This window comes from Magallana gigas, chromosome 9 (genome assembly GCF_963853765.1).
Source record: "Magallana gigas chromosome 9, xbMagGiga1.1, whole genome shotgun sequence".
NCBI classification, from domain to species: Eukaryota; Metazoa; Mollusca; class Bivalvia; order Ostreida; family Ostreidae; genus Magallana; species Magallana gigas.
The window spans coordinates 5,789,851-5,801,751 of NC_088861.1; the positions used below are offsets into that span (position 1 = coordinate 5,789,851).

The 11,901-nt window shown below is 32.5% G+C and overlaps 1 protein-coding gene across 1 annotated transcript; it reads left to right on the forward strand.

Moving 5' to 3' along the window:
• The first annotated feature begins 3,517 nt into the window (after positions 1 to 3,517).
• Positions 3,518 to 10,477, forward strand: LOC136271358 (uncharacterized protein MCAP_0864-like). The gene is made up of 3 exons (XM_066071264.1): positions 3,518 to 4,298; positions 4,700 to 4,828; positions 9,994 to 10,477. Exons 1-3 carry the CDS (start codon positions 3,569 to 3,571, stop codon positions 10,401 to 10,403), a joined length of 1,269 nt encoding a protein of 422 aa, XP_065927336.1. The 5' UTR covers positions 3,518 to 3,568; the 3' UTR covers positions 10,404 to 10,477.
• The last annotated feature ends 1,424 nt before the right edge of the window (positions 10,478 to 11,901 follow it).

The following is an 11,901-nucleotide window of genomic DNA, read 5'->3' on the forward strand; positions in this document are numbered from 1 at the left end:
GATTTGAAAATGTTTTATTAAATGATAAGAAATGAAGATAATATTTTTTTTTGATCGACGAATCAAAGAAAAAATTGACCGGAAAACTTTTTCATCAATACGCTACGCGCATTGATGAAGTTTTCCGGTCAATTTTTTCTTTGATACGTCGATCAATAGAAAAATTATTATCTTCATTTCTTAAATTTAACACGGTAAATAATCATAAAAATCGCATCGTCGCAAGTGAATAATGACATTAAATCAAACATATTTTTTATGAAAATCCTTCGATAAGTAATGTATTTTGCAGTTCTTGCTGGGGGTTCATATAAAAATTTCGATTATTTGAAATATGTTCAAAACATTTCGCACCGCCATCGAAATTAGCACATTTTTATCTTTAAGGCATGATTAACACAAAATCAGTAGGTTCCCCCCCGCAAGATTCACATTGGTACTTATTTTCTCTCCCTATACTAATATTGTGTTTATCTTTCACTTGCGCCAAGCCGTTTTTTATGTACATATCACCATTCATTAGATTACACGTAGCTGGGGGAGTCTCAAAACCATTAATCTATGAAAAGTTATTTACCTATTACAAAGCTTTAAAACTGTTGATTTTTTTTATACTCCATATCTGTGATATTGAATTTAGTATCACTAGTATTTACAACAGTGTCTATTATGCATAATGAATATCACTTATTACATTACGATACATTCCCTAAAAACGATCGAAAGGAATGCAGATCGTGACGTCAAAGTTAACTATGACGTCATATCTTATGAAGAACAGACAAGTGACTTTCTACATATCGCTGTGAAATTAATCGGGCAGCCTTAACATAGTCGCGTATGATAAATATTATGACAAGTACATGTGTATATATACACCAGTACCAGCATAATTTCACCAAATCAACGTCACGTAAAGGGCCAAAAGCTTCCACGGCACAGAGAAGGCCCCCTTTCTTCGCTTTGAAATTTTCTATTCCCATCCCATATCACCCTATAGAGCTACATAAGTTCTATTTTGTATCTGATAACTACTTGTATATAAAGACTTTCAAACTCAGTCTCAATTCTTAGTAAGGTGACTGACCATAGTTCAATGCAATTTAAAATAGGTGATGCAATTAAAAGGGAAAAATTAGGGCCCCCATATTATTATGTAATGGTAATGCGAATATTGATATATGTCATTGTGAATCAAATACATGTATCACATTAGTAACACAGACCTTAGAAATGTAAAATTAATACTTAATATTCACGTATGTTTGTGATAGACATTCACAATATTGTTTTCACATTATATTTTGTTGATATTTCAATTGTAGAGAGAAAATTTAGTCGATATTAGACAACTTTTTATATGTCTATGATAGCTTCGGATTACATCCTAAGATATGTCTTGGAGTGACTATAAGATATCTTAAGATATATCGGTTAATCCTAAGACATCTGTTATGATAGATCTTAAGATACTTTCCTGAACATGGCCCCTGGGACTTTGCTGGACAATTTCGGTTCAATTAAAATACGCCCAAAGCTTTCAATTTGTTATGGGTATCCGATTAAATGACATGGCACTTGTAGCAGGGAAATATTATGTTAATATTTAGATAATGTTGAGAACAAAATGTAGAGTAAAAGTGAGTACAATGTAAAAAAAATCCAGATACCAACATTCTAAAAGTGATGTCTCTTATCAATGGCCAGTTTAGGTACACAGCATCCGGGGGGGGGGGGGGGGCAGGGGATGGGCTGCCCACCGCACTTTTTGGCGCAACAATGATAAATATGTAAAACAAGAATTAATATTTAGTTACCCCCTCCCCCTATTTTATGGGGACAATGTTAAAATTTGAATTCAAAATAAGGAATAAACAGTGAATCTGAGGTTAAAAATATACATGTATATACCACTCCAACGGGTTTGAATTTTCAGGTGTTGTTAAGATTTTTTGATGTTATGTGCCTGTAGTCTGTCTGTATAAAGCTAGTACATTTTAGAGTGTTACTAAGGACGATTACGGAAGACGAAAAGTAACTAATACCATTAGAATGTGCCCCAAAATACTAATTTCTATATTATTTAACAAGTTGATATAAAATTTCAAGACCATATTAATGGTGGGAAATAACCTGGCCTAATATTCATGGTACTTTGGTTAAATATGAGCGCAATAAGGTATATTTTTTTCAGTAACATATCGATAACTTTTGATAATTGAATTAACATGCTAAAGAAGAAATTACGCTGAGCCTCGTATATTTTATATTAAAGACTTTTATAACCTTATGATATTACGTATCACAAATATGTATCTATTTTATGTGATCGTTTGACCCTGGATAAAGTAGTTGTCAACTATTGGAGTACAAGTACATGTATAAAAATATAAAAACACGTAAAATTAAAAAAAACATATTTTAAACTTTATTTTTTTGTAAGTTCACTGATGTCCATATTTTAGATAATAATTTCTATGAGACTGATAGCTACCCTTTCTGTAAGCTACTTTTATAAATCAAAGATAAATAAGAAAATAGAAACGCTTATACATTTTTCATTGCCGATTTCATCTTTACATTTCAAAAATAAATAATAACACCCAACTCGCAACAGTTTTTCTTTTATGCCAGAATACCTCTTTTTATAAGTTAAAAAAGAAACATTTTCCACTTTTATCAAAGGAAAATGATTTGTTCCAGTTTCTATTTCTCAAAACGCTACTGAAAGCCTGTTTAAAATCTACAAACACAATATCGATATACCTTTTTTGTCTTTTTTGTCCTTAATAATCAGAATTATTTGATTTTATGGATATCAAATGGTCTATAATAATTAAGTAACACTCTGTATCTTTGTCTTAAAGTACATACTACATTACCAGATATCCCCACATAAACGTTATATCTTTTTTCGATTTAGTTAACATTGATATTATGTTCTTCAGTTATCTGAAGTTCCAAAAGTTAATACCCTGTTGAGATACACTGGTTATATTTTAGAAAGGTCAATCATAGCTTTGGGTGTTATTTGAGTGTCTTCTATAGTTGATAAGAAGTTGAGTTTTTGAAAATTAAAATCAGCGTACAATACATATTTATAAAGTTTGATAATATCTAATACTTTTTATGGCAATCGAGCTTGAATAATTTTAAATATTTAGCCCAATTGTAATTTTACAATGTCTTTTTATTTATATCCCACTTATGTAATTGAATTTTGGCGGGGATGGGGGCATTGTAAAATGTTAAAATGTTTGACATGCTTTGAAAAATCGTTATCACTAGTGGCAACATTTCACTAGGTTGTTTTAGAGTGAGTATGTTTTGAAAGATAAAATGTATTTCGAGATGAAAAGGAAAAGCTTTCTTGCGGACAACAATTATTAATTGTAGCCAATGAAGCAGTTTTTGGTGTTTATCTCTGCATAACAGTGGACGTGATACTTCAAATATTGTCCCAAATCTTACGAAATTTACACGCCAGACAAATGTGGGTCGGGCTGTTTTACTATAAATACATAGCTCATTCTGTAGTGTAAAACAGTTTATTCTACAGTTCGAAAAAATGAGGGTGGTTTGTATTTTAGCGATATTGGTAAGTATATCTGATGCAGAACCAATCTCATCGTTCCTTACTGATGGAGAAAACAAGACATCAACATCACTGGAGAGCAAAGACCAGGAATGGAACGATTTGAGCATCCTACGACAAATGATTAACCAAGAGACTGTCATCCGCCTCGCTTTGGTAAAGAATGTCCATGCACTGGTAAATGACGTTACCCTTATAAAGAAAAGTCTAGCTGCAAGTGAAGCAAGATTTACCGGACAACAGCAGACGATTGATGCATTAAAGATTCAGGTGAAAGCTCTTCAACAGGAAAATAACAAACTAAAGAACAGTAGCAGGATAAATGACACCAGAATCATGGAGCTCGAAACTAATTTACAATCAGTTAACGAGAACTTTAGTACTCTGCGCGACGAATTAAACGTCATCCATAAGGATTCAGACGAGAAAAGGCGAGAAATGTTTAACAAAACTCATAGTGTCCTTGATGATATCAAAATAGAGGTACGCTATCTTTCGGTCACGCTGTTAGATTTCAAGGAAAGCACGGAGACTGAAAATGAGTCGAGGGATAAAAAATACAAAGAACTTGAACGGTATTTTAACAATTCATTTGAAGAATTAAAAGCGGAAATCGTTCAAACCGAACTTAATCTCACTAATAACAAAGTGCTTATTCAAAATCTAGATGATTCTCAATCGGAAATTAGAGGAACCTTCACAGGTATTTACATGTGTTGTTTATCGTAAGAAAATAGAAATGTGCTTGCGTTGATTAACAAAAAACCCCGAAGAGTCGCTGTAAATGGTTTTTAGTTAATTGTTTCCATGGTAGTAGAGCACATGTTTGATAAGAATTCCATCTTAGGCAGAAGTAGGCAGGAACGATATTTCATTTGTAAAATTTGGTTTTTGCCTAGTATACAAACCTGTGGGCAGACCTTTAAAATTTCGAACACTGGTTTATCTGTACAATAACACAGTTTTTAAAAGTTTTTTGTACAAGATTAGGTTTATTTATCATTATTCTTTAGGAAAATATATTATTTGTCATATATAACCATTTTGTATTGTTTATATATTTGTATGAATTGGTTTTAGAAAATATTTAATTCATTTTTTCAGAAATCTTGAATAGAACAGTCACTAAGCTTGAAACACAGTTAAAAACGTCGGAGTATGAGCAGCTTAAACTATCGTCTGCTGTGGCTTCTTTGGAAGTGGCCAACATGAACTTGTCCAGACTGAACTGCGGTAAGATGAACTTAACATTTTTTTCATACCAAATGATCTAGTATATATTAAAAGCATGTGTTGCATCACAAATAAACCAATTAAAATGGAATTTTTGCAAAAAGGATACTTTTACAAATTTACTTTCGTATTAATATTCTATCAAATGAATATCTTGTAACATGTATAATTGTAAATATATAAATGGTCTACTAGAAAAACCCTTGTAGGTGACGTGGGGTTAAAGGGTGTTGAAATTAAAACACATTTTTTCTCAGCGCAAACAGTTGCTAAAAAGTACTACCATGCACAATGAATGGCAGTTTGTCGTTGTATTTCTGTCTCCAAAAATAGAACCAAACTAGACTCTTGTTGCTATAGCAACAAAAAGGTCTTCCGTTCTTCATGTATTAATCTGCACAAAAAATCCAGTTATCTTGTAAACAGAAAATGGATATAATATATATAAGCTTTGTGTCTTGATCTATCACAGTTTCTGAGATCTTATTTATACTTTGTTTTTAAAAAAGAAGGCTATCTGAGATATATGAGATGTCTCACCGGAAGTAGAACTTTTTTTTACCATGTGTAGATGACTTTTTGTATTTCTATAGCTAAATGTTACTTCAATGCTAAATAACCAAAATATTTTTAAAAAATCAAAATTTGGTGTACTTCCTGTGACGACCGGAAGTTACGCCGGATAAAACAAAATAGTGTTATCACATGTACATACATAGGTCTATCATCCCACAAAGTTTGGTTGTTCAAGTCGTTACTGTTTTTGAGATCTCGTCGAAATAAGGTTTATGGTTTCTGGACAGGAAACGGGCAAACGGAAGTGTTCAATCTGAATTGTATTCAATATTTCTTGTATACTTGCCATTTGTACATTATTTTTCATTTATCTAACTAAAAAATATCAAAGGAAAACAGTTAAACTGATAAACAGCTCGATTTTTTTAACTCTTCCGGTATGGACCGGAAGTGACGGAAGACAAAATGAAACCGGTTAAACACATCTTCAATCAAATGTCTATCATCCATGAAAGTTTCGTGTCTTGATCGCTTATAGTTTCCGAGATCTCGCGGGTACAAATTGTGTTTTTAAAAAGCTACCTGAGATAATTGAGATATCTCACCGGAAGTAGAATTTTTTTGTTGATATAACATCGCATAGGTAACTTATGTATAGAATTATATTTTTATGTTTATTCTATGGAAAAGAAATTTAATGCGTAGAAATAATAATTTTTGAAGTGCTTCCGGTGACGACCGGAAGTTACGACGAACAAAAAAAAAATAGTTTAAACACATCTACAGCTATAGGTCTATCATCCCACAAAGTTTGGGTGTTCAAAACTTTACCGTTTTTGAGATCTCGAGGTGACAAGCTTTTTCAACGCGGGACAGGAAACGCACGACCGGAAATGAATTTTGAAAAAATGAAAAAAACGCCTAGAGATATTATCAATGTCTTTCATTCCAGAAAATTTCAAAAATATCTATCCAGCCATCTCCGAGAAATCTTCGCGGGTATGATAAGGCAACTATCAGCGATCAAATTCTTCTGATCGAAATGACGTCACAATAAGCAGCATGATGTCATATTTTACTCAGAAACATGTCGATTTTAACTTCATTTCTGGTTTAAATTATAAAAACTACAGGCATAAAATATCATTAAAAGCTCTTCCAACTGAATATATCTTCGATTTCTCTCTATTACGTATATTTATCATTGATGACGTCACAAGCATGTTTAATAGAGAAGATCATGTCGGGAGACAAATCATCGGAATGCAGTGTAAACAATGCCGAAATAAGACTTTTTTAATTCAGATACCTAAGATTTAGATGAGTTTCAGTTAGGATATAATCAGGATAATACAGGCATGGAAATTTTGTTTAATCAGCGAGTGTTATAAGGTAAGCAGATCGACATTTATATGGCTTGACCAGCCTTTCCTCTGTCAGTGTGTACAAAAAAGGCAAAAGTGTAACACTACCCCGGATATTATGAAAGAGGACTTTGGTAAATATCAAAGGTATATGACCTAAACTACTTGAAAAGTGCTGCTAGAATCATGTGAATCGTTGTTTTAAATGAAAAATACGTTGTATTTTCAATGAAATTATAGAAGTTGAAAGGGTTTACGATAAATATTCACAATATTTATTTCATGCGATTAACAATAGGATTCTAGCAGTAATACTATTGAACCTGAACTAATTGCCGATCGAATCATTGTAGCAATCATACACATGAACTTCGGGGTAGTGTTACACTTTTTGATTTTTTGTTAAGGTATAAAATTGATCTATTTTTAACTGTCACGTGATACAATGGCACGGCAACTTCAAAGATCCAGTCGATTCCGAAGTAGAAAAATAATATCTTGGTGAACACATTCACTTGGTATTAATATTCCGCACTGTTTTCATAAAAATAAACAGTTTTCAAATAGATCATAATTTTGACGGTCATTTAACTATGAGTTGCCTTAACCTACCCGCGTTGTGGACAAAAAAAGGAAAAAAAAAAAAAATAATAACTAGATTCGATCTCGTTGCGAGCAACGAGTGGGTCTTCCGTCCAATTTTTGAAAAGATAAGTTTAAACTTATCAATTCAAAGATAAAATCGTAGATCTAAGCGAAAAAAAGAGAAATTTTTTTTGCGGCACTCGAGGCTTGAACCCGGGTCGCCTGGGCCATGTCCACGACTATAACGACTGAGCTACTCGGACTCCGCTTCAGAACTTTGACGCTTAATTTCTCGAGAATGCATTTATCGATTTTAAAACTAATTACATATTCTTAATCAGTAAAAGGGTCACTATAAGGTTTAAAAATTTCAAAGAAAAATATTAAAAAATAAAAAAGTCGAAAAACTCAATTTTTGAAATTCCTTCCGGTGACGACCGGAAGTGACAGCGGACATTCTCTATACCGAGGTACATTAGAAAAACGGTAGATCTATCATCTCTGAAAATTTCAGCCTTTTATCTTTACTCGTTTTTGAGAAACCCGACAGACAAAATTGACTTTTTAAAACCGTAAACGGACGATAACTTCTGACCGGAAGTGTTTTTTCAAAAATGAAAAAAAATGTATCAGCTTTAGATAAAAACACGTTTATATTGAAAATTTGAGCGAAATCGACCCAGCCATCTCCGAGAAATCTTCTGCACAAAATCGGTAAGAAAAACTAGATTCGATCTCGTTGCGAGCAACGAGTGGGTCTTCCGTACAATTTTTGAATAGATTAGATTAAACTTATCAATTCAAAGATAAAATCGTAGATCTAAGCGAAAAAAAAGAAAATTTTTTTGCGGCACTCGAGGCTTGAACCCGGGTCGCCTGGGCCATGTCCACGACTATATCGACTGAGCTACTCGGACTCTCGCTTCAGAACTTTGACGCTTAATTTCTCAAGAATGCCTTGATCGATTTTAAAACAAATTACATATTCTAAATCAGTAAGAGGGTGTCTATAAGGTGTATAAATTTCAAAAAAGAATATTAGAAAATAAAAAAGTCGAAAAATTCAATTTTTTAAAATTCCTTCCAGAGAAGACCAAAAGTGACGGCGGACATTTTTTTAGACAATAGTGCACCAGAAAAGCGTTAAATCTATCATCTCTAAAAATTTCAGCTCTATATCTTCAGTCGTTTTTGAGAAACGTCGCAGACAAATTTGACTTTTAAAAAATCGTTTAATGACGATAACTTCCGACCGGAAGTAAATTTTAAAAAACTGTTCCGGCGGTACAAACTTCAGTTCACAAGGCACCATCCCTGAAAATTTGACTGAAATCAAGCAGGCCATCTCCGAGAAATCGCCTGCACAAAATCGGTAAGAAGAAAAAAAAAGAATAAGAATAATAAGAAAAGTGAAAAAGAAACAATAGAATAATAGAAGGGTCTTCCGCTGAAGACGGAAGACCCTAAAAAAGAATAATAAGAAGAAAAGTGAAAAAGAAACAATAGAATAATAGAAGGGTCTTCCGCTGAAGACGGAAGACCCTAATTATAAAAAACCTTACAATCACTATAAGGTCTTCCGTTGGAAACGGAAGACCTTAATGAACGCTTTCTACACAGACATCGCAAATTTATCGACGTGTACAGCATTAAAAGTCTGTCACTCTTTTTAAAAATCTGAATTTCACATTTATGTTCCATGCTCATATTTCATAACTTGATATAGAATTATTGAAATGATTCAATTGTGTCGTAGGGAACGTAAATAACTTTATTTTTCCCCAAATTTTTTTTTGTTCTTTTACACTTGCAAACAGTTAATTTTGCCCTGTTCTGAATTAACATAGACACAGATGTGATAAAAGAGAGATAATCGGAAATATGTAAATTCGAGCTTTGTAACAAAAGGGGCTAAAACTATGTCCCTATTAATTGTAATTATTCGACTGACAAGTGCGTGCTTATAAGTTATAATAGCTTACATTCAATATTAGTTTTAAACTGCAGTACTAGCGTCCTTTTTACCCGCATTAGTGACAACACCGAGGAGAGTAATCTTGTTATCTTTCACATACATGTTTATAACATGTTACTACTACCAGTCAAATGCAATGATTTATAACTTCAAACATTACTTAAATATTTAAAACTAAGTCTTCATCTGTATATTTAGTCTTATTAGCCAAATTCTCCTAAACATGTATATATATAAAATATATTTCTATGTACAAGTAGCTAAACAGCTTGTACACGTATGAAGTGATCTTGATCCCTAGAAAGGACTCCTATAGGCCGTGCATGTTTTCAATTGATTTATTTTGATGATAATGGAATATTGAAAATTTAAATAAAACTGATAAGTTATCGCATGCCCATTCGCATGCACACACACATTAATTATTTGTTTCCAATTTTTGTCAGGGCCTTTTTCTCTACAGTTCTAAATGTTCCATGCTATGTTTTTTTTCGTAATTCATTCATTCATTCATCAAAAATCAAAGTGTTCTAATTAAAATGCTTAAAATAAAATATGTAGAATACATAGTTGTAATTGTTTAATTAATTCTTTATTCAAATATGTTTCTCTTAATTATTTTAGACATATCCACTCATTAAAAGCACAGAGCCATGTGATAAACTTCATGTCTATTAAGCAGTATATACACTTTATAATACAATTAGTTATTTTTCCAATTGTAGATAAGAGTAACCACCATGCGTTTACAGCGGGTATATCATCAACTAACTTTGGTTGGACAGGAGACACACTAGTGTTCCCCACAGTAATCTACAGCGAAGGAACAGGCTACAACCCCACTGGTACTGGTATCTTTACAGCGCCCATAGCAGGGACATATGTGTTCTATGTCTCTGTTCAGTCTGCTTTTCAAAAATACATCCATTTAGACATAGTTATGAATGGATCCAGTAAGGTCAGGGCCATGGCTTATTACAGTGGGAGCAGCAGTTCGATTCACCAGACCGGAACCAACCTGGTTATCTTACATCTACAGACTGGGGACAGTGTGTGGGTCAAACGAGGCAGTGGTACCGGTTACTACAGTAATAGTATTCCCGTTACAACGTTCTCTGGATTTAAACTTTACTAGTTAAAATGATTTAATTGAGATCAATCTCTATTATTAACAGAAATTGAAGGAATATTTAAAAAAAATGGTTCTTTTGTGCTGTGTTCATACTTTTTTTCTGATTTGACTGATGTATTCCATCGATCTAGAACCTTCTTTTACAGCACATTATTGTATTTTATCACAGGATTAAAATGTGTCAGAACAAATATAATAAAGAATATTGAAAGAAAAACTATTTATTCTTTAACAAAAACCTCTCCTATTTTGAAAGGAGTGTGAGCGATAACGACATATAAGATGTTGTTCTTGTTTTTTTATTGAGTTGAATTTGCTTTTAACCCCGCCCCCCCCCCACACACACACACAATAAATCATTTTAATCATAAACAATCATTTTGCATTCAATATAAACGTAGATATTTGGAGTTGGAAAATAACTTTTTTCAGCAATTGTATTATGAATAAAATTAAAGTAAGAACCAAACCACTGTTTGTTAATAAGCTAATTACATGAAGTTTTAGTTTTCTCTATTTTACATTATTACATAAGGAATTTTAGTATAATTTTTTAAAATATCATTTTGCCACTGCTGTTCATTAATACATGCACTTTCCATTAGTTCGCAATTTACAATTTATGCTCACCTCATTCGGAGTGAATATGTGAAACTGTAATGCACTTAATCATTAGGATCTATAATGTTAGTAAGTCTAAATATATCATATTTACGTTAGAAATTAAAGTTTAAAAAAGCTTTGAATTATAACGTGTCGGGTTATGGCAGTCAAGATGAGGATAAAGAGTTATCTTTCTTTGTGTATATTTTTTCCAGCAAAAATCCCATTTGCTATTTTTAACTTACTTAAATGATGTGATATGGCAGGTCTGCAGAATGTGGACTCTGCACGGATAAAAAACCTTGCATATGCAAGTGTGAAAAAACTTGTATCCGGTCCTTTGATAATGCACCAGAAAATCTGAAAAAAAACAAGCCGGTAGACTTGCCCAAGATGGATTCTATTATCTAGGTGAGGCATTGATTGATAAGTTTGAATTGCTTCAATTTCTATTTTATAAATTGATCTACTGTTTTAATCGTTAACGCACTCAAGGAAGAAGTAGCTCAAGTGGAAATAATCTGTTAATGCTTTTGCAGCATAAAATACTGATTATATTTTAGAAGCATGACCTCCACTTACCCCCCCCCCCCACATCTTTATGCTTTGAAATCTGAATACTTTGCTATATCGTTATTTGAGCTCTTCTTTTAAGGAGATTAGAAGAGTCTAAAAACAGCAACGACCATTCAGCCCTCTTAATTTCTAAGCATTATAAGTTTATAACTTTTTTCTTTTATTTTTTATTATTTTTTTATTTGTTTTTTATTCTAATTAATCCACTTTAGTAATTATTATTATTTGAAAAGAGTTTAGAACAATTTCAATCCTTTTTACGTAGCCCAATTTCATTCTTATTACACACTGGGTACAATAGTTATTGTCACTTTAATCCACT

What these genes read in the sequence shown, in the direction of transcription:
- LOC136271358 (XM_066071264.1), top strand. Translation starts at nt 3,569, where the DNA reads ATGAGGGTGGTTTGTATTTTAGCGATATTGGTAAGTATATCTGATGCA. An exon ending in AATTAGAGGAACCTTCACAG is followed by an intron (nt 4,299 to 4,699) that starts GTATTTACATGT and finishes TCATTTTTTCAG; the next exon opens with AAATCTTGAATAGAACAGTC. An exon ending in CTTGTCCAGACTGAACTGCG is followed by an intron (nt 4,829 to 9,993) that starts GTAAGATGAACT and finishes TTCCAATTGTAG; the next exon opens with ATAAGAGTAACCACCATGCG.